Source organism: Spinacia oleracea, chromosome 6 (assembly GCF_020520425.1).
Source record: "Spinacia oleracea cultivar Varoflay chromosome 6, BTI_SOV_V1, whole genome shotgun sequence".
NCBI classification, from domain to species: Eukaryota; Viridiplantae; Streptophyta; class Magnoliopsida; order Caryophyllales; family Amaranthaceae; genus Spinacia; species Spinacia oleracea.
The window spans coordinates 134,419,248-134,444,898 of NC_079492.1; the positions used below are offsets into that span (position 1 = coordinate 134,419,248).

The 25,651-nt window shown below is 33.2% G+C and overlaps 2 protein-coding genes across 2 annotated transcripts; both read left to right on the forward strand.

Moving 5' to 3' along the window:
- Nucleotides 1–6,226: 6,226 nt before the first annotated feature.
- Nucleotides 6,227–10,545, forward strand: LOC110798183 (uncharacterized). Its single transcript, XM_056831791.1, has 11 exons — nucleotides 6,227–6,466; nucleotides 6,592–6,768; nucleotides 7,238–7,369; nucleotides 7,524–7,666; nucleotides 8,052–8,138; nucleotides 8,419–8,544; nucleotides 8,659–8,811; nucleotides 9,418–9,519; nucleotides 9,737–9,907; nucleotides 9,994–10,073; nucleotides 10,204–10,545. The coding sequence occupies exons 1-11, from the start codon at nucleotides 6,415–6,417 to the stop codon at nucleotides 10,265–10,267; spliced, it is 1,287 nt and encodes a 428-aa protein (XP_056687769.1). The 5' UTR covers nucleotides 6,227–6,414; the 3' UTR covers nucleotides 10,268–10,545.
- A 9,477-nt stretch (nucleotides 10,546–20,022) lies between these two features.
- Nucleotides 20,023–21,489, forward strand: LOC110780306 (putative F-box/FBD/LRR-repeat protein At1g78760). Its single transcript, XM_021984723.2, has one exon. The coding sequence runs from the start codon at nucleotides 20,023–20,025 to the stop codon at nucleotides 21,487–21,489; it is 1,467 nt and encodes a 488-aa protein (XP_021840415.1).
- Nucleotides 21,490–25,651: the final 4,162 nt, after the last annotated feature.

The window sequence follows — 25,651 nt, forward strand, 5'->3', positions numbered from 1 at the left end:
CTTTGATGTTTCCAAGGTCTGGGATGGAAAGGTGTAGTGAGTTCTTCAGCACGCTGTTCCACTTGAGTATTTGGTTCTGAATGATCTTCAGTTTGCATTTGTTCCACTTCAACTGTGCCCCCTTCATGTGTTTCTTCATCCCGAGCCTGTTCTTCTATTTGAGAAGTCCTTCTTACTTCTTCGTCTTCTGTTTTTCTTGTGAGTCCTAGTTCGAAGTTTTCATCAGGGGTTGTACCTGTAACAGATGTTTGGGAGTCAGTTTCATCAAATATAATATGTATGCTTTCTTCCATGCACATGGTCCTTTTGTTGAATACTCGATAGGCTTTGCTGCTTGAGGCATATCCCAAGAATATAGCTTCATCACTTCGTGCATCAAATTTTCCCAGTTGATCCTTTCCATTGTTGTGGACGAAACATTTGCATCCAAAGATTCTGAGATGTGTTATAGAAGGTTTTCTTCCTCTATACAATTCATATGGGGTTTTGTTTTTGATGGCTCTAATTAATACTCGATTGAGCACGTAGCAAGCTGTGTTTAGAGCTTCGGCCCAGAAACTTTTTGGAAGTCCACTAGCAATCAACATTGTCCTTGTCATGTCTTCAAGAGTTCGATTCTTTCTTTCTACTACACCATTCTGTTGAGGTGTTCTAGGAGCAGAGAAATTGTGATCTATTCCTGACTCTTTACATAGGTCATCAAATTTCTTGTTTTGGAATTCTGTACCATGATCTGGTCTGATGTGGACCAGTTTGTGATTGCTTTGTCGTTGGACCCTAGAGGCAAAGGCTACGAATTCTTCAAATGTTTCCTCCTTACTGGCTAGGAAGATTACCCATGTGTATCTTGAGAAGTCATCTACAATTACGAGCACATATCTCTTTCCACTTCTGCTTTGGGTTCTCATTGGTCCGCATATATCCATGTCTATCAGCTCCAGTGGTCTTGTTGTACTGATTATTCCCTTTGACTTAAAGGAGGTCCTTACTTGTTTTCCTTTGACGCAGGCATCACATACTGATAATTTTGCGAACTTTGTATTCGGAAGACCTGTGACTAAATTTTTTGAATTCAATTTATTCATTAGAGAGAAACTAGCATGACCAAATCTTTTATGTCATAATAATGGATCATCTTCAATAACGCTGAGACAGGTCAGATTGAAGTGAGGAACAGAGTTAAGGTTGACCACATATGTGTTCCCTTTCCTCTGTCCCTCTAAGATCACTGTGTCAGTGTTACTGTTGATAATTAGACATTTATTCGAGAAGAATTTTGCATAGTTTCCTTTGTCACAGAATTGAGAGATGCTTAACAAGCTATGTCCTAGACCTTCAACTAAAAATACATTATCGATGGAGTGAGATTTTGACTTACCGACCTTACCAATCCCAATGATGTTACCTTTCTTATTATCGCCAAAAGTCACAGTTCCACCTTCATAGGTCGTGAGTGAGAGAAATCTGTTTCTGTCTCCTGTCATGTGCTTGGAACAACCGCTGTCTAGGTACCATGTGTTGTTCCCCCTCACTTCGACCTGCATGAGAATTTTTAGTTAGAGTTTTTAGGAACCCAGCATAGCTTGGGTTCCTTGCTTGGAATCAAATCGATCTTCTTTACCCATTTAGTCCTGGTGTGTTCTATGTTCTTTTCCAAGCCTCTTTGGTTTTTGGGGCATGAGTTTCTGTAATGACCAATTAGACCACAGAAGGAGCATACTATGTCACTGTAGAGATCTACTCTAGTCTTTCTAGGGTGACGTTTCTTATAATTGAAACCTAGTCCTTCTGTGCGTTTGGTTCTAGCTTCTTCTATCCATTTAGGTGTTCCTTCTATTTCGTGTCTAGTTTTTCTAGCTAGTTCATCTTCTAGGTTGGTCTTTTCTTGGTGAATCTTGACTAGTTCCAGCTGAGTTCTTTCTAATTCATTTTTGTAAGAGGTTTTAGCCTTGGATACTTCTAGGTCAATTACTTCTAGTTTTAGCCAGGAGTTCTCATTTTGCAAGGCTTCACAGATTTCTTTTAAGTGGAGATTCTGATCAAAGAGATTAAAGAAATGATTGTCTATATCTATGTTTGTATTTTTAGTCCATTCTAGTTCCTCAGTGAGTTCTTTTATGGAGGTCTGGTGTTTTTTATCGGATTCTAGCTTTTCTTTTAGGAGATCCTCATAGTCACTAGTGAGACAGGAAAGCAAGTCAAACAACTCTAATTTAGACAGAGATTCAAGTTTACACTTAATTTGAGCAAGGCTTGCCTGGAATTTTTCCGATTCTGAGTCTGATCCATCTTCTTCGTGTTCAGCTACAAGACATAGGTGAGCTGTTTCTTCATTGGGTTGTTCCTCATCGGAAGAAGTGTCTCCCCATGCAGCAATCATGGCTTTTCTGACCTCAGTTTTGGAGAATGAATTCCTGTTGTCTTTAAATCTGTCTTTGGATGTTTCCTTTCCTTTTCCTCGTTCTTGATCCCAGAGAGGACATTCCCTAATGCGATGTTCCAGGTTTCCACACTTGTGGCATCCAGTATTGGTTTTGGAGAATCTTCGATTTGGTTTGTCTTTGTGATCCCCATCTTTGTAGTTCCTGAACATTCTTCTGAATCTCCTAGCAAACAGAGCTGTCTCCTCATCTTCTTCAGAGTTTTCATCATTTTCAGTTTTTAGAGCAAGGGCCCTATTTTTGGTATTCTCTGAAGGTCGAGCATTCAATTGCAGTTCATGAGTTAATAGAGACCCGGCCAGTTGTTCCAAGTTAAATTTGGTGAAGTCTTTAGTTTCTTGAAGGGTCGTAACCTTAGCCATCCAAGGATCTTGGGGAAGACTTCTTAGAACCTTCCTAACTTGTACGTTCCTCAGGAGTTATGATTTTTCCAAGAGAGTTCAATTCATTGATGATGTTTGTGAAGCGAGTGATCATGTCTTGAATTGTTTCAGAGGGCTTCATGGTGAACAGCTCATACTGATGCATTAAGAGATCAATCTTTGATCTTTTGACTTCGTTTGTTCCTTCATGAGTGACCTGGAGCAGATCCCAAATCTGCTTTGCATTCTTGCATCCCATCACTCTATTATGTTCGTTTGGACCTAGTCAACAGTGCAGAATTTTGACAGCCATGGCATTAAGTTCAAGCTTTTCATAGTTGGCTTTGTCAAATTCAGCTATTGGTTTAGGAACAGTTTCTCCAGAGGAGTTTAGCTTAGTGACTTGGAAGTCTCCTACTTCAATAACTCTCCACACTTGATAGTTCTCAGCCTTAATAAAGATCTCCATCCTGTTTCTCCAATATGAATAGTACTTGCCACTAAACATAGGAGGTCGCTGTGTTGAGTATCCCTCTTCTAGTTTCTCGGTAGTGTTCATAGCTTCAGAGTCGTTTTTCCCGAGAGAGTTACCTGCAGTTTAAAGGGTTCTGGCTCTGATACCAATTGTTAGTTTCACAGAGTTCCTCAAGAGGGGGGGTGAATTGATATTTTACGGTTTTACAAAAATTAAACTACTAGGAACAGAAACAGTAAAATATGCAAGCAAGATTTAGCGTGGAAAACTCTCTAGGCCCAATAGAGAGGAAAAAACCACGGCCCCTTTGGGGACTTAAACACTTTTACTAATTAGGCAAAACAACTCAGTTTCTTTACAAGCCTAATCTACTCGGGCCACAATCTGTAAATCGTCTCTGATCACAGATGACTAGGAACAACCCTCTTTGTTCCTTCCCTTATGAAAACAGTCCCTCAACTGCTTCACCTCACGGATCTCTTGCGAGATCTTTCACTCTTGCTTAAGTAAGCCTGACTCGGGCTTATCATACAATAACTCAACACAATGATAAAACGAATAGATATTAAACTTAAATACTAACACAAGATATAAAACCAAGTAACAAATACTGCTCTATATGGGAACAGGAACAGACACTTTTAAAGATTAAAACTTTAAGGGTGATACCTGAAAGCTTCCGGTTTGATAGCAAAAAGTCTGATAAAAACTTTCGTAAATAACTTGAAGTTTATTTATAAGAACGAAGAGTTAACCCTAGATTCCAATTCAACACAATTTAGGACTCTTTTCAAAAGATAGATTTTCGCAAATAAACTCATTAAAATGCGTTTTATAAAATCTATCTCTACGGATTTAAGAGTTGTATAGCAACTCAAATTCACAAGCATATTACCTCAAGTAGGATTTGTAAAATCAGTTTCAAACTTCTAAGCTTATCTAGAAATAAACTAATTTATTTTTGTTTCAAAAATATAATTTGGACTCTACGAAAAGACTTTGTTCCCATACTAAGCAGTATCTGAGTTACACTGATCTTATATCTTTCGATACTTAGAAGACTTCCTAGCCAACATTCTTTTTGGTCTTTGGCTTCAATCTTAATCCTTGTTTTGAACTTGTTCTCTTCATGGCTTCTCAGCTGGTATCACTGTACTCTTGTTCTTGCTAAGTGTACTGATCGCTTCATGTTAACCTGTCCCTGACATTCCTTAGATAACCAATTTGTAAGTATAGCTTAAGTTTGTCATCGTCAAAACTCAAGAATCAACAAAAACTTACTCCCTCCGTCCCAAAATTATAGTCTTGTTTTCTAAATTGGGCGTCCCAAAATTATACTTTTGTTTCTAATTTTGGCTACTAAAGTCGGGTAATATTACATGTACACCGAGTGTACAAAGCATATTGTACACCAAGCTTCTCATTGGTTGATATGCAATCTTTAAATATGTCGTCCTTTCAACTTACTCTAAAAAATTCAGATTTCTTTTAAAAATTTCAAATTTGAATTTCAAAAGTTTTACAATTTCCAATAAACATTATTAATGACTTTTTTTTTGCTGATTTTTTTCATATGAGAGAGAAAATATTTTTTTTCCTTTCCTTGTTTATTCACAAGAGAGAGAAAACGTTTTTGTTCTTCCTCTTCTAAACAAATTTCGGCGACATTGTTGTTCATGTTAAAACTTTAACGAGTTTAATCGAATTGTCGTTGGTGATTTTCGGCAACATTGGCGTGATGGTGAATCTTTCGGCAGGTTTAATCAAACTTTTTGGTGGAGATTTCCTGGGACATTGTTCTTAATGACGAAGATTCAATACTTCATTGAAGGATGAAATACAACCAATTGAGAAACCAAATTAAAATCAGGTTCTAATAAATTTGCTATTAAGAAATCCCAATTTAAATTCTGACCTAACAAACTAAGGCTCTGTTTGGTAACACTAGCTGAAATTGAGCTGAAACTGATAAGTTAGCTGAAACTGATAAGGTAACACCTGAAACTGATAAGGTGCTGAAAGTGATAAGGTAAGTGTTTGCATCAACTGTTTGGTAAAACTAGTATTTTAAGCATCTGAAATTTAATAGGGAGTAGTAACTTTAATTAATATTCTATGTACTTCCACAACTAGATACGAAGTATTTCCTTTGTAAGAATAGCTACAAATATAATACGGTGTGTAACATTTTTGACAAATAGTATCACAAATATGATACTCCATATACATGTGAGGAAAATGGATTATAACAATCCTACATTTACTTGTTATTCTCAAAACATCCTATCTTTCGATTAATTACGAACAATCCCTTGTTTTGAAAATATCTTTCATAAACATTTTTTAACAAAAAAATCACATTTTCACCAAGTTAAATGGGCCAAATATCCTACTTAAATTTACTAATTTAAACTAATTTAAACTAATTTACTAACTTGGTCCTAAGTTTTTATTTATTTTACCTTCAAAAAGAAATTTATTATTTTAATAAAAAAAATACGTGTTATGTGTTTTACATTAAATAATTCCCCGTTTTACTTTAAATAATTATGTGTTTTACATTAAATAATTCCCCGTATTAAATTATCTGTTTTACATTAAATAATTCCCCAATATCTGTATTTAGCACAGGACCTCCAAATTGCCAGAGACGACCCTGGGCCCGACCGACATCTTGAAGGGGGAGTTTGACGGTGAACCGACGTGAAGAAAAAATTGAAAAATAAATATACTTTTTAACAAAATGAAAAATAAATAAGTGCTACATAGGCTCTATATTTTCTTTAAATTTCCTTATTTATAAAATATTAATTAATTAGTAGAATATATTATTTATTAAAATAATTTCTCGTAAAAAGGCAGTTTAACTTTAGATTTTAGGGCAATGTTTAACGAACTCTTTATATTCTTACGTGGACATTTCCATTTTAACTCTACAAAATTTGCTAACAAAAAATAAGTAGAAAACTTACGTGGCACGGTTGCCCTTTAACCGCCAATTTGACAAATAAAACAGACAACGAAATCAAATCACTCAGACACTAAAATCACTCAAATAACTTCTTCGTCTTCGTCTTCGTCTTCGCCAATTTGAATCCCTAAAATCATTTGCGTAGATTTTCTTCAAATTTCCACCATGAGTCAAATCTTCACAGCAGCTTCTCTTGGAGACCTTAAACTCATGAAAGGTAACATTATTATTATCATTATTATTATAATTATTATATTTTTGTTTTTTATTAAAATTAATACTCGTAATTTTTGTAATTAATTCATACTGGAATTGAGTTCTTGCCAACTTTTTTGTTTGCAGAAATGGTGAAACAGGTTACTGATAAGTTTGGAAAACAGACGACGAAAGAAATCTTGGGAGAAAAAGACTCGAAGGAGCGTACAATTCTACACGTTGCTGCTTCCGAGGGTCGAACTCCAATCTGCAAATACCTAGTTGGTACTATCAAATTTGATGTTAATAGCCAAGATTTAATGGGTAAATGATTCTTTCAAGAATTATACTTATTATTCTTGATCGAATTGCGATTTGTGCACTTTTAGGGTTTTTAGTTAATGTGTGTTGTTTTAACTTCTAAGCCTGTAATCATGTGAATCATGTAAATTATTGGGTTAGTTTAGGTATACATTGTGATTACTGATCGAATTGTGCCACTTTGGGGGTTTTTATTGTTAATCTCGCGTTATTGAATTTATTACCACGTCATTTGGTCGTATTAGCTTCCTGCAATTACTTGGTTTTTTTTTGTTTTATATTGTTTCTTTATATGTATTTGATATCATCCATGCCTAGCATTGTAAAGATATTTTGTTTATTTTTGTTGTCTTGCTATGAATTTTGATCTAGAAACTTAAATAATACTGGTATTTTGATGTTTCTTGGGTATGATATGCATAAGAATAAGCTTTCTTGGGTTTATTTTGAGTTTATATGGGCTATTTGACAGGTTACACCCCTCTGCATTTTGCGGTTATGGAAGGGCATTACATGACTTCTTCTTTTCTACTGGGTCATGGTGCAAATCCTAATTTGTCAAGCCTTAATGGATTAACTCCATTGCACTATGCTGCTAAAAATGGTATCTAAAAGAGCCTCTGAGTTACGTTGTTGTATGTATGAGTCTTGTCACATTACTAGTTTAAATTACACGTCTTATTCATTTGGGTTGTCAAGCTAGCGCTATAGATGAAATAAGAATGTTCTGTCCTTTAAACTTGGCTTTACTGTTGCAGGAAGAAAAGACCTTGTGAAACTGTTAATAAAAAAAGGTGCTGAAGTTGATGCGCCATCGGCTTCTAGAGGCACGCCATTGCGACAGGCCGCTGGATATGGCATGAAAGATGCTATTAAGATTTTGCTTGGTCATAAAGCTAATGTATGTGACAACACTTTGATTAATGTCTTTGTTGTTGATGTATGTACTTTGTGACTTGATGTTACTTGGCCTTGGGTAGTGCTGTAGTGGTATGTCACCTAGTGTCAAGTCTCAAACTTCCATGTTTTTGGTCCAAAGTCAAGTGTCATAGCTTTATTTGCGCACATGTTGATTGACTTGCTTTGCTAGAAACTCTTCCTTCTCTACCGTCATGACTCATGAGCTATGACACGTTATATTTTCCTTTTACTGATATCTTACAAATGATGCTTTAATTTATAAAAATGTACATCAAATACATAAGATGAAAAAGATCTTGTAAATTCTGTATGTACGTGATGTTACCTTCTCTGTTTGCAATGAACCTTCTTCTTTCATGCTGCAGCCAAATTATTCTTGTCATCCCACATTGAACCCGTTGATAGTTACCATCCTAGAGAACTCTCTTGATTGCGTAAGGATATTGCTCAAGGTACTATTATATGCTTCTCTCTGTTTATTTTTCTTGAGGACCGTTGTGAACCCCAATGTATATTTGTGTTTGAGGACAGTACAAATGTTACATGATTGAAGTTCATATATGTCCTCATTTCAAAGTTCAATCAACTTATGATGACTTTAGGGAGTAGAGTTAGGAATTCAACTAACTCCGTATCACAAAAGCATCTCATATCTTTAATTAGGATGGCAGAAATATTAACCTGTGATTATTCAGTTATTAGAGGCTGATTATTCTGTTATACTTGGTGCAGCATGGTGCTGACCCGAATCTTGGTTTACAAGGAGAAAAACCTTTGATTGTGGCTTTATCTGCTGGCAATATAGATATTATCAAATGCTTGCTTAAAGCTGGAGCTGATCCTAATACTACTAATTTTGTGAGTGAAAGATAACACTCACACGCTTTTAAGAGTTTTGGCCTTAAACTCGTATTCTTATCTACCTTTCTCTGAGTGTATATGCTTGACTTATTACTGTGTCTTCTATTTCAGTATGATTATAAACCTATTGAAATTGCGGCTGCTGAAGGTAATCTTGCAGTTGCAGACATCCTCTTTGATGTTACTGATCGTATTCCTCATATTCCGACCTGGAGCATTCATGGAATTCACGAGTATCTCAACTCTGAGGAAGAAAAAACTCAGGTTATTTTCCTACATCTGTTGGCTATTACATGAGCTTAATGTACTTGATAGTCCATCAGTAGATGTAATCTCTATACTATCACCTCTGTAGCTCCATTTGGGTAGATCCTTTCCCCTTCTATTAGGTCCTGCTTACTTAGAACATCTTTGTAGATGAATCCTTTTCATGCTCTTCCATGAACTCAGATATTTGTTTTCCATAATATCATAAGAATTCCTTATCATTCCTGGGAACACCACCTCATTTTTTGTAATTATAAATTTCCTTTCATCTTCTAGTGTGACTTTGAGCAAAGGCGCTGGGATGGTTTCTGAAGTGAACTCAGTTATTGTATCTCATATATGTAGCTCATATTTGATTGGTGGTGAAGTATGGGGTTGTAAGAATGTTGACAACAATTTCACTGAAAGCTTTCCCTAGCATCTGGGCATGTATCATGACTGAGCTATTTTAGTTAAAGGTGCAATCATATATGAATTGTTTTAAAATGCACATTGAAGGTTGGCAATCTGGAAAAAGTCAGTCAAGGAGTTAGTTATGTGGAGTTTAATGTTGTAATTATAAAAATTTGATGGTTTATTGTTACCACATTTCATAACTTGCAGCGGCAACTCAAAATGCCAGCAAAATTCTTAGAAGCAAAAGAAAATGGAGCACAAGCCATGATAACAAATGAGTACATGAATGCAGTTTACTGGTATACAGAGGTAAAAAAAAAAATTAAAACTGAACTATAATCTGAGTATTGTTAGTATGCTGCAATCTTTTGATGCTGCAATCTGAGTTTTTACATGCAATTTACTGGTATACAGAGGTAGATGCTGCAATTATTTGATGCTGCAATCTGAGTATTGTTAGTATGCTGTAATCTTTTGATGCTGCAATCTGAGTATTGTTGTTTTTTTCATTCTTTAACTGGAATAGGCTACCAGGTTGAACCCAACAGATGAGATAGTGTTATCCAACAGGAGCTTTTGCTGGTCCCGCATGAACGAGGGTGATCTTGCACTCTCGGATGCAGAATGCTGTATTAGACTGAAACCAGAATGGGCTAAGGGATATTACGTTGCAGGAGTAGCCTATATGATGCTGAAGGTCTATCTATGTCCATATATGATCATGTTTTAATATCTGGTTTTTGGAATAAGTTCTGATTTTGTGATAACTTTGTATTGGTGCAGGACTATAAAAATGCAGTAGCAGAATTTGAGAACGCGTGTAAGTATGATCCTCTCAATACGGAGCTCCGAGATGCTCACAGGTAGTAGTTTTGAAGGAAGATTCAAAAATACGCGTGATTTTTTTATTTATTTTTTTCTGGTCTACCCTTGTACTTGGATATATAATTGCTATGAGTGTTGTTGATCAATTGTATGTAAAATATTTGGCAGTGAGGCGTTGGCGAAGTTACAAGCACCACCGACGGATGATTTCAGCCGGCCCTCTGTTAACTGATTGTGTTGATTGCAATATGTAGTTTTGGTGACCGGAATAGAAGAAAAGTGAGGTATATTTTGTGATTAGAGTAGAAAAGAGCTTAACACAACATTTTGTCTTGGTGATTGATGTAGAAAATGTATATCTTAGAAAATATGATACAATATGTCTAAGGAATTACAATAGTATGGCTGGAGTACGTAGTTGTTTAGTTGTGTCACTGTGTGTGACAATTATCATGTTTCCCAAACAAGGATTTTGGAATTGAATTACTTCTTTTAAGATTTTAAGTTCAATCTGGAATTGAATTCAGCCATTGAAATTAGTAGTATGATGCTTTGCTTGTTTGCGATACAAAGGCACTGGTCATGACCAAGCTATGTATGGCAGTCTATATAGGGGGGAATCCCTTCTGTTAGATGGCCTGAAGTGGCATCTGACAGAAGGGATACGGCTTAACAAAATAACCTAAGACGGCTTACATTAACGAATCCTTACATTGGGACGGCTAAAAGAGTAGTTCACTTGGAAGATATAGCAATTTTCGTGGGTTCAAACTCTTCTTATTCCGTTAATGTCTCTGTTGATAATGTCTTTAAACCTAACTCCATTTATTTTACAGATGATTTTAAGGCGGCTCGCCATAGACATATGTATGTATGAATCAAATAGCAGGGGTAGGGACATGGGTGTTTACAGTTTAACAGGCAATCATATTCATAGCTATTATGATGGTCCATTTCATTATAGTAAATCTACACCATTTATGTGGCTTGAGCCTTGAGCCTTGAGCCTTGAGCCTTGAGCCTTGAGCCTTGAGATACTAAGCTTATGATTATGTAGTTAGTTGTCAAAAAAAAAAACATGCTTTATGCTTTTTTTATTTACAGTAGTTATTAATTTATGTTCAAGTGAATTTACACCCATTCATGTCCTCGTGAGTCCTGATTATTTAGATCCGGCTCGATTCGTTCATTAATGAACCAAGCTTGAATTTATTGTTCGGTAACTAAATAAATCATACTCGAACTCAAGCTCAATGTTATCAGGCTCGAAAGCTTCGTAAGCTCGTTAAAAATAATACATGTTGATTAAGAATAATTATACTAATGCCTAATGTTGAACATTTTACATAAATTATCCAATAGATTTTTAATTTTAGTATTGATCGATTAAGAAACTTTTTAATATATTGTTTTGTTTTATCGGCATATACTCCGTACTTTTTATCGAGTGCAGCCGTACAGGCTTGAAAAAGGCTTGAAGTTTCACTCGAACTCAAAAAATACTTATAAAACCTACTCCCTACGTCCCAAAATTATAGTCTTGTTTTCTAAATTGGGCGTCCCAAAATTATACTTTTGTTTCTAATTTTGGCTACTAAGGTCGGATAATACTACATGTACACCGAGTGTACAAAGCATATTGTACACCAAGCTTCTCATTGGTTGATATGCAATCTTTAAATATGTCATCCTTTCAACTTCCTCTAAAAATTTCAGATTTCTTTTAAAAATATCAAAATTGAATTTCAAAATTTTTACAAATTCCAATAAACATTATTAATGACTTTTTTTTGCTGATTTTTTCATAGGAGAGAGAAAATATTTTTTCCTTTCCTTGTTTATTCACAAGTGAGAGAAGTTTTTTTTGTTCTTCCTCTTCCAAAAAAAATTCGGCGACATAGTTGTTCATGTCAAAACTTTAACGAGTTTAATAGAACTGTCGTTGGTGATTTTCGGCAACATTGGCGTTGATGGTGAATCTTTCGGCATGTTTAATCAAATTTTTTGGTGGAGATTTCCTGGGACATTGTTCTTGATGACGAATTGAAGGATGAAATACAACCAATTGAGAAACCAAATTAAAATCAGGTTCTAATAACTTTGCTATTAAGAAATCCCAATTTAAATTCGGACCTAACAAACTAAGAGCATGATCAGCCCTAGGTCTTAAGATTTGAATTGTGCTGACGTGGCATAAGACTCATCAGTCTTAAGATAAGACACATAGAAATTGTAGCATTCAAGTAGACGAGTTTTAACAAAGTCTTAAATTGAGTCTTGAAAAACTAAGACTCAGCTTAAGACTTGGTGTGTGAGTTAAATTAAATAATGAAATTAATATTGTACATAAATTTACAAGTCTTATATGAATTTGATGGGTGAAGAGCTAAATTTGATTGAATCTTAAAAAGTCTTAACAACAATTTAATTATTAAATATTAATGAAATGCTGACATGGCAATTGAAAAAAGTCTTAAGACAAAACTCCCTTGATCGTGCTCTAAAAATTTTTAATCCTAATTAAAATTTAGAGTTAATACATAAACAGTCTATAATCCCAATTGAAATTCATATTTGATCGATAAACTTCGAAACCATCACATAATCATACTTCCTTTCTTCATCCTTCCATGAAATATTGAACTTCTTTAAATTTGGCTATGACTTTAAAAGATTAGCTATGATTTTACGGGATCATTTTTACTTTAAGAAAATCACAAAATATAGTAAAATCATACGCAATGCAAATATTTAAAACAACTTCCGTTGCAAAAGTTGATGTGTTGATACCACTTTGTTATAATGGTCACCGGTATGTGGCTTGAGCTTTTAAAAAAATTGCATACACTTGTGTAAGAAATTTAACATATATATATATATATATATATATATATATATATATATATATATATATATATATATATATATATATACTACCTCCGTTCCTAAAAGTTCTTTACGCTTTCCGTTTTAGTCCGTTCCTGAAAGTTCTTTACACTCCTACTTTATTCCATTTTTACTCTTATTTGGCCCACCATAACTTACCCACTCACAATACTTTAATATTAGTTTCCACCCACTCACATTGTTGGACAATTTATAGCCACTCATTTTCCATTTGTTACCCCACCATCACATGTTCACCAAAATTCCTTAATTACCGTGCAAATAGTAATTGTAAAGATCATTTAGGAACGGAGGTAGTATATACTTTTGACTATGAAGTTATGGGATCATGTCAGTTTTAAGGAAATCCAAACATGAACTAAAATCATACACGGTCTACACAAGAATATATTTAAACAAATATGTTGCAAATGTGGATGTGCTTATAACCCCCTTGCCATAATGATCATTGCAACACTGCTTGAGCATATAATGTAATTGCGCGTACCCGTGTTCGAATCCTAACAAGAGCAAAAAATTAATTTTTAAAAACATTTGAGTATTAATTTATAGGATCTTTTTTTTTTTTTTTGAGGAAATATTAAGATTTATATACTTCAAATATCTCATTTACAAATTTACACGCCAAATATGATATATATAATTTATGCACAACATATTAATTTTTAAGTTAAGATCTAACCAATTTATTTACAACATATTAGATCATAATAAATGTTTCCACATGCATATTATAAAGAGTTAACTTACGTCATGAAAAATTGAATCACCTTCGAAATCGGTTACTAATTTTTTGATATCGTTATAATTTATAATTTATTGTTAGTGGTAAAACCCACATACACTGAATAAACAATCATAGTTTTTACACTAGATGAGGATCAAATACAAAATATCTAGGTTGAGCCTAATGCACGAACTACTCCAAATTCTAGTACAACAAACAAGCGCTTTTCTCCTCATTTTGGAAACAATACTGTGATAAAAATCTAGCTCCACAACTATTTTCAATTACAAAGAAAGAAGGCGGTAAAAGAAATAAAGCGAATATATGACATAACTACAGAGTTTATATGACATAACTGCATTTCAATATATTGTAATCCTTCACATTGATTATTTGATTATTGTCATTGTTGTATTATACTCCGTCATTGATTATTTGGAGTATTGTTTGTTTTGTTTTTCGTTTTCTAATTGTGTTCTAGAATAATTATGTTTTTTAGTAAGCATATTGTCATTGTTTTTATAAATAGTGTCATTGTGTTGATAAATATTGTCATTATTTTTATAAATACCTTCATTAGTATTTCAAAGTTACTTTTATTGACTTGGGAAAAGGCTAGGGATACACTTGGTGTGCAAAGGTATCTTGCACACCACCAATTACACAATGCCATCTCACAAATCCCACTAAAAAAAGAGAGGGAAAAGCTTTCTGAAAAATATTTTTTGGGCGGCAAATATTTTCAGCCATTTGCGTCATTCTGTTCTTTGAGCGGGATTTAATTGCGCCAAAATACCCATTTTTCATATTTGCGCCAAACACCTCTTCACCTCAAATTTTCATCTTTCCCACTAATAATAAGAGAACTGCAAAGAGCCATTTTTCTGGTTTATATTGCTAAAGCAACTGCAAAGTATGTGATTCATTTTTCCCACCCTCTGAATTTCTATTTCTCATTCTATTTTCTGCCATTTTCAAATGCATTAACTATCTAAATGAGTTATAATTTTTTTCGAGGCATATAAAAGTCTGCCATTAAAAGAACTTCCATGGATTTAGTGAGGTGCATATAACCTGTTTGATGAAATTACTAAGAGATTTTCAATCATATTTATTATAGTGTTTCAGTTGAGATGTACTGGAAATGATGAATTGAAAGTGACAAAAGCTGGACCTATTGCAATGGCTGGAAAAAATAGTTAATATTGCAATGGATGTAACTATTATTCGTCTTCTACAAATCTGGAGATGATGAATTGGAAGTGACAATGTTGAACCTTTTGTATAGCAATAAACCTGTTTGATTAAGTTATGATTTTGATTCTAGAAATTGTATAGACGATACTCCTAAATATGTTTTGGTTGTAGAATTTGTATAAAAAATACTCATTAAAATAAATAAAAAATGAATAGGGAAAAAATATATTATTTTTCAACAACCACATAGGTTCAAACACGGGTTTAGCTAGTGTAAGGGTAATCAAGTAACCAATTTAACGGGGGGTATCAGCACATCATAGTGGGCTACCTAAAATTTTATACAAGATACGATAGCTAATGAAGTTCATAAACAGTATGTATTCCGATTTCAGTATACATGTAACGATCCCACAAATTAAAACACGATCTCTTCAAATGCAACATTTATTAACAAGATATTTCACAATTAAAACACTCCGTCAAAAAATAAACTCGTGTTTGTTGAACTTATTCATCAAAAAATAAAAATAAAAATAAAAAAAATTTATCTGAATTACCCTTTGTGCATCAGGAATCAACTTGGGTTCATAATTCGACGTGGTGAAGACTCTCGTGATGAAATTAATTCATTTGTCAAGTGAAAGCTTTCACGACTTAATTCATTCGTGATGAAGTTATTTTCTTATTTTATTGTATTATACGAAGAGGTGATTTGTTAATTGATACCATCAGAATTTAAAAAATATATATATATGATTAAAAGAACTAAAATCATACTCCCTCCATATAGATAAAAATGTTTTGTATTGCAAATGTTAATGTGCTGATACCCCTTTGTCATCATGGACTTATGGTCATTGCTTTACCGCTTGAACTTCAATATATTTGCGATCAACATGCCTTCCAATCCTGGCTCTAGCAAAAACAATGTTTTTAAAAGATGACATCTTTTTATGGGATCATTGATTTTTATAAGTCGTATAAATTGGTATTGCAATTGTAGACGTGCTGATACCCCTTGTCATAGTGGTGGTAACTTCAACGCTTTTGCCTAACATTCACCCGTGTTCGAATCTTAACAATAGGTTAGGATTTTATTTTTTAAAAATCCCACGTTTCTTTCAATTGATAAACCAAAATCATTATGAATTTTATTTGTTGTGTTCAAAAGTAATTATAGTTGATCCTTTAAAAACAAAACATATTCTATGTACTATAAACCCTTCTCTGAAACTAAATCATGTTATATGTAAAAAGTTGATTGTTTTGATCATTTACACAAAAGAGATTATATGTAAAACAAACCCCTCCTAAAATTAACACCATGTTAATTGTATTTGTTGTGTTCAAAACTAAATATTTTGTGGTCCTATTAAAAAAAATAGATTTACGTAAAATATACCACTCCCAAAAATTCGGAAAACTTTGATCAAAATAAATAATTGTTTAGAAATCATCTCAATCTAAATCCTATATAAAAAAATAAAAAATAATAAAAATTATGTTACAAATGTTAACAAATCATTTATGGGATCATTTTAATAAACTATAAATCATAGTTATAGAATTAAGAATATATTTTGGGTAACTCGTTACTTTTATGAAAATGATTAGATTTAGTGTAAAAATCGTCAATGTATAATTATAAGTATCATTGAACTATATATAGTATCATTATGAATAATATGAGTTATTTTTAACCGCCTATACTTCGTGATATGTGTAGCCGTAAAGTTTGTTTATGGGGACTAACACAAAATTTATTATCCCCATTGTTTATCAACATTGGTTGTAACAATTAATTAATATGAATATTACATTTAAAAAAAATATAAGTCATGATCTTAAGAAAACCCAAAATGATAGTAAAGAATAATATTGAATAATACGCGAAAAATATCCATACGACAATAATTTGTGTCAAGTTATATATATATATTTTATTTATGATAACCTAATTTTATAATGGTACACAAACAAATAAATAATTATTTAGAAATCATCTCAATTTTTTTTAAGTTATATACTCCGTATATTTTATTTACATTAACCTAATTGTATAACGTTACACAAATATTATAATTTGAATGAAAAATAAATAATTGTTTAGAAATAATTTCATTCTAAGTCCTATATATAAAAAAATATAAAAAAATAAAAATTATGTTGCAAATATTAACAAATCAATTATGGGATCATTTTAATAAAAAAAAATCATATTTACAGAATTGGAATGTTATTTGGGTAACTCATTACTTTTATGGAAATTATTAAATTTAGTGTAAAAATCGTCAACATATAATTATAAGTATCATTTAACTATATATAGTATGAGTTATTTTTTCACGCCTATATTTCATGTTATGTGCAGCCGTAAAGTTTTTTTATGGGGACTAACACAACATTTATTATCCATATTGTTTATCAACATTGGTTATAACAAATAATTAATATAAATAATAAATTTAAAAAAAATATATATAAGTCATGATCTTAAGAAAACCCAAATTGATAGTAAAAAATAATATTTAATAATACGCGAAAATGTTCGTATGACAATAATTTGTATCAAGTTATATATATTTTATTTATGTTAACCTAATTTTATAACGGTACACACATATTTAAATAATTGTTTAGAAATCACCTCGATTTGTTTTAAGCGATATATATATTTTATTTATGCTAACCTGATTGTATAACGGTACACAAATGTTATAATTGAATGAAAAATCAATAATTGTTGTGAAATCATCTGAATCTAAATAGATAAAAATTAAAATGTCATCAGATTATAATAGGGTTTAGGGATCATTTTAGTGAGTGATAAAGACTCGTTGCTTGCGACCATGATTATTTACAAGGAAATAACATATTATTTGAATTTGTCACAGATCATTTACGAGATCATTTTAGTGATAAAGAAATCAGAGAACTGAGCTAATTTTGTTCTACTCCGTACAATTTTTTGGTAACTTGTTACTTTTATCGGGAGTACGCGAATATTTAATGTCTCTATTATCAAAGAGGTATATTGGAAATATAACATTGGATTTATATTTACTCTAGAAAATTATTTTAAAAACTTTACTCTTAGGATCGGAAGTTCAATAAATAGTTCCTTGTACATAATTTTTGTTTATCATACTCGGCGTGTAGTCCAATGAATAGTTCTTTGATTTTCTCTAAGATAAAATGATCCCGTATAACTATCTATTCAGATTAAATAAAATGTTGTGTTATGCATTTACAAGGATTCCAACACAGGGCCTCTATAAGATAATGTATTGCGGTGACCAATATGGCAAGGGGGTATCAGCACATCTACAACAATATCATAAATATATTTATTGTATTTATTTTAATAAGTTATTTCAGTTTCGCTTTTGATTTTCTCTAAGATAAAATGATCCTGTATAATTATCTATTCAGATTAAAAAAAATATTGTGTTACGCAGTTGCAAGGATTCGAACACGGGTGCAGGGTACATAATCAAGGTGCGTCTTGGTGACCATCTTGGCAAGGGGTATCAGCACCTGAATATTTACAATACAAAGCATACAACAAGAATGATTATAGATTTTATGATAAGATTTCAATTACATCCTACTGTGTTAGATGGCAATAAAATGATCCTCTAAATACATTATATATTTTATTGAGCATAAACAAAGGAAATCTGATTCTGCGTTTCCAAGATTAATCTGAACTTCAATTGCAATTATAGATTTTATGTTGCAGTATAAATTGTTAATTTATTAAATCTGATTTTATTTAATCAGGGATTTGTTGCAAATTCATAAATTTGGGACATTCCAATTCCAATTGCAAATTCGTTAATTTGGGATTTATCAATTGCAAGTAACCACCATGAATCCGCCCAAAAAATAGCACCACCACAATTTTCTATTGTCTGTGGAGGAGGAAAATGAAGGTGGCGATCATCGAAGAGAGAAATTTGTTTTTGGGCATCGGCGCGATGAAATTCTGGGGATGGAATTTAGTTAATGAACCCTAAAGCCGCCGCTAAAAGTCACGGTTCACCCGCCGCTAAAAACTCAAGTAAAATAGATGTGTAACTCCTAACATTTTCATAAACATCTACCCAGTAAGTTGTTTACTTCTTGTTATAATACAAAATTATGACCCACCACCAAGATTAGAAAAGATAGATAGAACAAATGAATGTGTTATAATATTATCTACGATTATAAATGATCATTTCACCTTTACATAAATCATATGTAGAATTCTCAAACTCGGTAAAATTAGATGTCTTATAATATTATCTACGATTATAAAATGTGCTATAATATTATCTACGATTATAAAGGATCATTTCACCTTTACATAAATCATATGTAGAATTCTCAAACTCGGTAAAATTAGATTAAAAGATTTATGTTTGCAATGACTTACGTGCTGATACCCCTTGCTACAATGGTCACTACTAAGCTGTTACAACATCTACTCTATCTGCGCAAACCCGTGTTCGATTCTTCTCAAGAGGATAAATAACCAATTTTTTTTAATTGCGGATCAAAACTATTTTACGGGATCATTTTAGTCATGAAAAGATCAAAATATTAGATGAATTTTTGGTTACTCGTTTCCTTTATGGGGAATGCACTCATTGCATTTATGGGAAATTAAAGATAATTAATTGCTGATTGTTGAGAACTTAAAACAAATTTGAAATTCAAAATTAAAATTTCAAAACACATTTCAAATTTCAGTTTGAAATTTTCAAAATAGAGGAATCTTTTAAAATTGAGGTGGCATATTATAAGTGGTGGTGTGCAAGATGCTCTTGCACACCTTGTGTACTTCTATCATCATCCATTGACTTGTCAACAAAAACTCATATGAACTTATACGTTCACTGATTACCAACGGTGTATCACCCTCGGGGTGAGTATTATGGAGTACCGGTAAAAGTTTTGGTGAAAAAGAAGAACCAACTGTTCTCTCTCGAAATTTGAGTTGGAAAGTTTGAATATTATCTTGGAATTCGAGACAGAGAAAGCGCGGGAACATTGAATTGAGAAGGGGCTCTTCATTTTCCACGGGTATAAATTGAATATTTCTGTAGATGAAACCCTACAAAAATTCCCCAAATTCGCACCACTCACAAATTCACAATTGCCTAAAAATGAAAGGAACCCTCAAAATTGGCAAGAAGAAGCTGAAATTATCCTCGAATAAGAACTCCAACATCAACAATGGTAGCTCCAATGACGAACAAGACGGAGAAGACCGACTCAGCTCTCTCCCAGAGACACTCCTCACCGACATCCTCTCACGACTCCCCCTCCATTCCGCCGCAGCCACCTCCGTCTTGTCTCACCGTTGGCGCCACCGCTGGACTCAACTCAACCGCCTTCATTTCAACTGTCTACGATTCCAGACCATAAGGTTTTCCAAATTCACCACCACCGTCGATCGTATTTTCCAGCAGCTCACCTCCCCAAAAATCTACAGCTTCCGTGTTCATTACCCATATGCTACAACTGAGAAGCAGATTGGTAAATGGAATTCCTATTTCGGTTCGTTGATTCCTCGAATTTGCGGTCTAAACCCTAAAGAAATTCAGGTGATACTTGAAGTTCCATCTACTCGTTATCCTCTTATTTCTTTACCACTATGCATTTTCAAAACCCCTTCTCTAGTTGTTCTTCAATTGACCGGTCCTTTTTTATGTGAGGTTCCTAAAAATTTGATTTTTAGTTTTCCTAATTTGAAAACCCTAGAATTGAATTTACTCCATATGAATTTTGATTTAATGGGTAAAATTATCAAGTCCTGCCCATTGTTGGAATCTTTGTCTCTGGAATTGATTTGGTCAGAGGATGATGAATATGATCTGAAAATATCGACCCCTAATTTGAAGTCGTTGGCTATTTATATGAATGGGTATTTGGAGGACATCAAGGTTTTCATTGATGCACCAAAGCTGGAATATGTTCTGTTACATGGTCGTTTTGCTTTTTACCACTTTGTTAACAATCAAGGTACATTACTAGAAGCCGACCTTGGCTTTTGTTCTTCTAGTTTCGAAGGCAGGAAGGATTATCTTAGCCACATATCTGTGCTGCTTCGAGAGATTTCGAGTGTTAGGACTATTCACTTGAGGGATAATATTGCTGTGTTTAATCCATCTAACCATGTGGATGCTAATGTCTTGAACACCTTCTGTAACCTGACTCGGGTTTGCCTGGTTCGTGTTTCATTAGATCAGTTGGACTGGAGTGTTCCGATACCAGCTTGTTTGTTAGCAAAGCTTAAGTGGATGGTATTAGATGAATTTGTTGGGGATGAGGATGATCTGAAGTTGATTAAGTACTTTTTAAATGAGACCAAGGTTTTAGAGGAGCTATGTGTTTATAGTACTTTCTATGATCCAACTGAAGAGGAAGAAAGTGAGAAAGATCAAATATGGAGGGAGACTAATTTTTGTAAGGATCTGTTCATGCTTTTGAGGCCATCAACTTGTGAGATAAAGTACTCCGGTGAGTACATTCACTCATCAAGTAAGACTGTAAAGAATGGATCAATGTTATGTCGAATTGATCAGATTGAGAAGGAGGAACCAATCTTTGACTTTTGGATTGGTGACTGATAACTGACCAGTGTAAGGGGTTTAATTAGCATTCCTGTTTATTTTGGAGAGCAAAGCAGATCATCATGTGGAAAGTCTGATGTTGTATCTTTGTAGAAAACAGCTTTTGTGTGACTAATGTTAATGTCATTGATTTCACTTAGACCCAAATTATTAGAAGATTCGTAGGGATCAGGGAAGAAGGATTTGTTGTAACGTTATAGCTTGCTTTGCTCCTTTTGTAATGTAATCTAATGACATAACTGGATCAATATTACTGTGTGTTTTTATTACTGTCGCAACCATGACTCTGGAAATCTGAATTTATCATGTTACATTGTTACTGTATGAGTTAATTCTTAATTTAACATGTTAAGGCTGTAGATATGCTCTTGTAGTCTTATGCAGAGACCCTGCACATTTTCTATTTATTGACTAATGAGCATATTTCATCACTTACTACAGGAACACTGTAAATTTGTTCCCCTGAAAAATGTCTGATTTCCTGTAGTATTCACCATAAACACTTAATTTAGATATGGTATACTTGATTTGCTTTAGGTTTTTCCTGCAATGTGTTCTGGAGTCATTGACTGGTGCCAGTTGCAACTTCATTGAAATAATGTATTCATTGCTTTGCTGGTGCTTAATGTTGAAATCTGAGTTTTCCTTGAAATGGCAATGTTACCGCCTCCGGAGTCCGGGCTTAAAACATGCGTATGTAGGGTTGCAAGAATTGCTAGTAACAAATCAGACTGTGACCTTTATTTATGGTCAGAAACTACGTTGTACCCAGAAAATATTGGTTGTTGGAGTAGGAAACTTAGTCAATTATCCAGTCAAAAATCGTGATAATCCCTCTTGTACAAATGCATAACATCTAATCTCAATGGTTTTGATACACCACAATAATAATAGGAATAAATAATACTCTATATAGTCTGAAACCGAACAACACACTTAATAGTTACGTACGAAGTATGTCCAAAAATTTCAACAAATTTGTCTTAATTAGAATTAACTAGTATTGAAGCCCGTGCGATGCACGGGTTCGTAATAAAAAGTACATAATTGTCTTATTATATTCTGTCTAAGTTTGATACATTTATTTATTTGAGCTATATTTTTTCTGAAAACTATTAGGTTGATGGTTAGATATGGGTATAAAGTCATACATTTATAATCGGAAAAAAATATAGGTTTAATACAAATAGAATTCTATTATACACTTAATAATAATTATCATAACTATTACAAATTTCTTTCGTGTTGCACCCAAAAAAAACTCTATCATGACACCCTTTTGGGGTTTTATGTAAATAAAATTCTATTACAAATTTCTTTCGTGGTTGCACCCAAAAAGATTATTTATCTAAAATTCTATCATGACACCCTGTCAAGACTGAAATATTATTGAGTGAAAACCTGAATCGTATTGCTTATGATAAGAGATATATATATAGTACAACTGATTCCAATACTTCTAGTTGACTTAGGTACGTAATATCATAATCTAATGCTACTGCTAATGTATGGAAATCTAAAACCAACTTAAACTCTAGGACTAATATATTGGTATTAGAATTGTAATCCAAAAGTAACGTACACTCATAAGAATATGCATACGTGTGTAATTGTATAGAATGAAGAATTGAATATATGTTGTTCCATCTATTTTTCTTTTTTGACTATTCTATCCACTCCCTATGGCATTTTGCATTTGAAAAAACTCACTATTTGTAATTCTATCTTATTTGTTAAAAGCGGATAATTGTATCTTTTTCTCTTATTATCTTTTACTTAGTACTTATATATCTTTTTTATTCTTGTACAGACCTGAAAACTCATAATTTACATCATACTCTTAAAGGGTACACTCATGATAATTCACCCACGTTACAAACATAAAGAGACATAATTAGGAAAGATGATCTATACTTTAACTAATTCTATTCAAAACATAAAGTAAAAAAACCCAAAATCAACGATTTTAATTTACATCACTTTACCCTTTTTCTAAACAAATCCACACACCCTTTTAATATTTTTCAGTATCAATACCAAAAAAACTATGCAATGGTGAATTTTAATACGTGAAATGCATAAAAAAAACAAGCAGATTGGAAACAGAATAATTACGGGTAAAAAGGAGTAACTTGTTTATAAAAGAGGAGTATAGTTTTATAAATTTACCCAACCATGATCACAAAACTTGAGAATTTTTTTGGAAATTATTATGTTGATAGTTAGATACGGATTGAACATACAATACAAAGTCATATATTTATAACCGGGAAAAAAAATATAGTTTAATGCAAATAGAATTCTAATTTAAATAAAATGATAAAATGATAAAATTATAGTTTATCTATCCGTAGTATATGATACCAATGCAAGTACAATTGTAATGTATATATAATTCTAATGTATTTTACTACGATTAGTTTTGGAGATACCCATAAAAGGAAATCTTATCTTCTTTGGGTTTATATTAGTTTCAATCTACGAATTGTTGGGTTTATATTAGTTTCAATCTACGAATTGCTTGATGTTTTTATCTAATTAAGATTCTTAATCTACGAATTGCTTGATGTTTTTATCATATTAAGACTCTTAGATTATTTATTTAATTAATTAAACAATCTAATTATACTATATTTAATTAATTAACAATCTAATTATATTTGATGACGTGGAAATCCTACGTGGCGCTTCGAAAACTCTCGAAAAAACTCCCCTTTATATATATATATTAGATTTTGCTCGACTGTAGTTTATTCGGATGAACCTAATTATATTATGCCTTAGCAAAAAAATGTGACAGTTGACACAATCTAACGAGCCAGATCCACAACTTTTTACCGCCAACAAGAATCCAATTGGAAACCACTATAATCACTCAAACATTACATTAAGATGTTCAATAGTTTTCATTTTTTCGGATCAAGTAATAAAATTAATAATATAGACTTATGGTTAAAGATCAGATTGTCAACATGTCGTATAAAATTATTTATCGGGTTGTCACAGGTCAGGTCAATAATAAGTTTCATTGAGTTACAATCGATTTTGGGTTAGCATCGGTCGGGTGTTGAATCGGGTTCGGATTAGTGTTGGGTCGAGTTAATTAGGTTATCGGTCATTTTTAGGTCGTTTGCCGGGTCATACAAAACCAGGTCAAAATCGGTTATTGGTTTTATCAAGTCGGGTATAAGTCGAGTTATAAGTTTTATGTTTTAACTACATTTCGGGTTTAGATCGATTACGGATTATGTCGGATCAGTTTTTGACAGCTCCAGCCTCCAGGAATGATATTGTGTTAGACTTTCAAATAATAACACCAAAATGTTGACGAATCCTATTATTTAGTGTGAATAGACAAAAATATTGATACTTACTCATGCAAAAAGACCATAATACCACCGTTATAGCAGCTATGGCTTCCGTGTGAGTCGTCTTGTATCATTGGCTCATTGGCTCATTGGCCTTGTGTTTCTCTTTACCCGCTTTGATTTGACCATAATACATTAATTTAATACAGGTTTGGGTATAAGAATTAAGAAGTGAGCAGCAGCAACCATCAGTCCATCACCACATGTGGCCCACACAAGACTAGTGGACAAGTCTACAGAGGCTAGAAACACCTGACAATGCATGTGTATACAGAGTAACACAATCTAACATTTATTTCCCGCCAAAACCACAATCATAACACTAGGATTGATTACCCCCAAACACTTTTTCCCGCCAAAAATTCAAATCTTCCCGCCACACTTACTCCTCCCTCTTCAGAAATGACACGACATACCCACAACTTATTCCCGCGCTCGTTCTTCATCTCTTGTTTGAGATTCCCTTCCTCCCTTGTTTACAGTTTTGTTCTAAATCTCAAATGGATAAAACCCTTAAAAACGGCCGTTATGGTGGAACAGACAGATTAAGCGCTCTCCCAGACTTCCTGATAGGTAACATCCTTTCTCGACTCACCCTTAATTTAGCAGCCACCACATCCATCTTATCTCATCGATGGCGTGGTCTCTGGTCCCGATTTGCCACTCACATCATATTCAAATTCAGTCGTTTCCCATCACCGACCACATACTCCCCATACCCCGCAGCTTTCTCACCACCGTTGACAACATACTCCGCCAGATTACCACTCCCCAAATCTTCTGTTTCAATC

Excerpts from the sequence above, each read along its gene's own strand:
- LOC110798183 (XM_056831791.1), top strand. The coding sequence starts at position 6,415 with ATGAGTCAAATCTTCACAGCAGCTTCTCTTGGAGACCTTAAACTCATG. Across the intron at positions 8,139-8,418 it reads GCGTAAGGATATTGCTCAAG|CATGGTGCTGACCCGAATCT; the intron begins GTACTATTATAT and ends TACTTGGTGCAG. Across the intron at positions 10,074-10,203 it reads GAGCTCCGAGATGCTCACAG|TGAGGCGTTGGCGAAGTTAC; the intron begins GTAGTAGTTTTG and ends AATATTTGGCAG.
- LOC110780306 (XM_021984723.2), top strand. The coding sequence starts at position 20,023 with ATGAAAGGAACCCTCAAAATTGGCAAGAAGAAGCTGAAATTATCCTCG.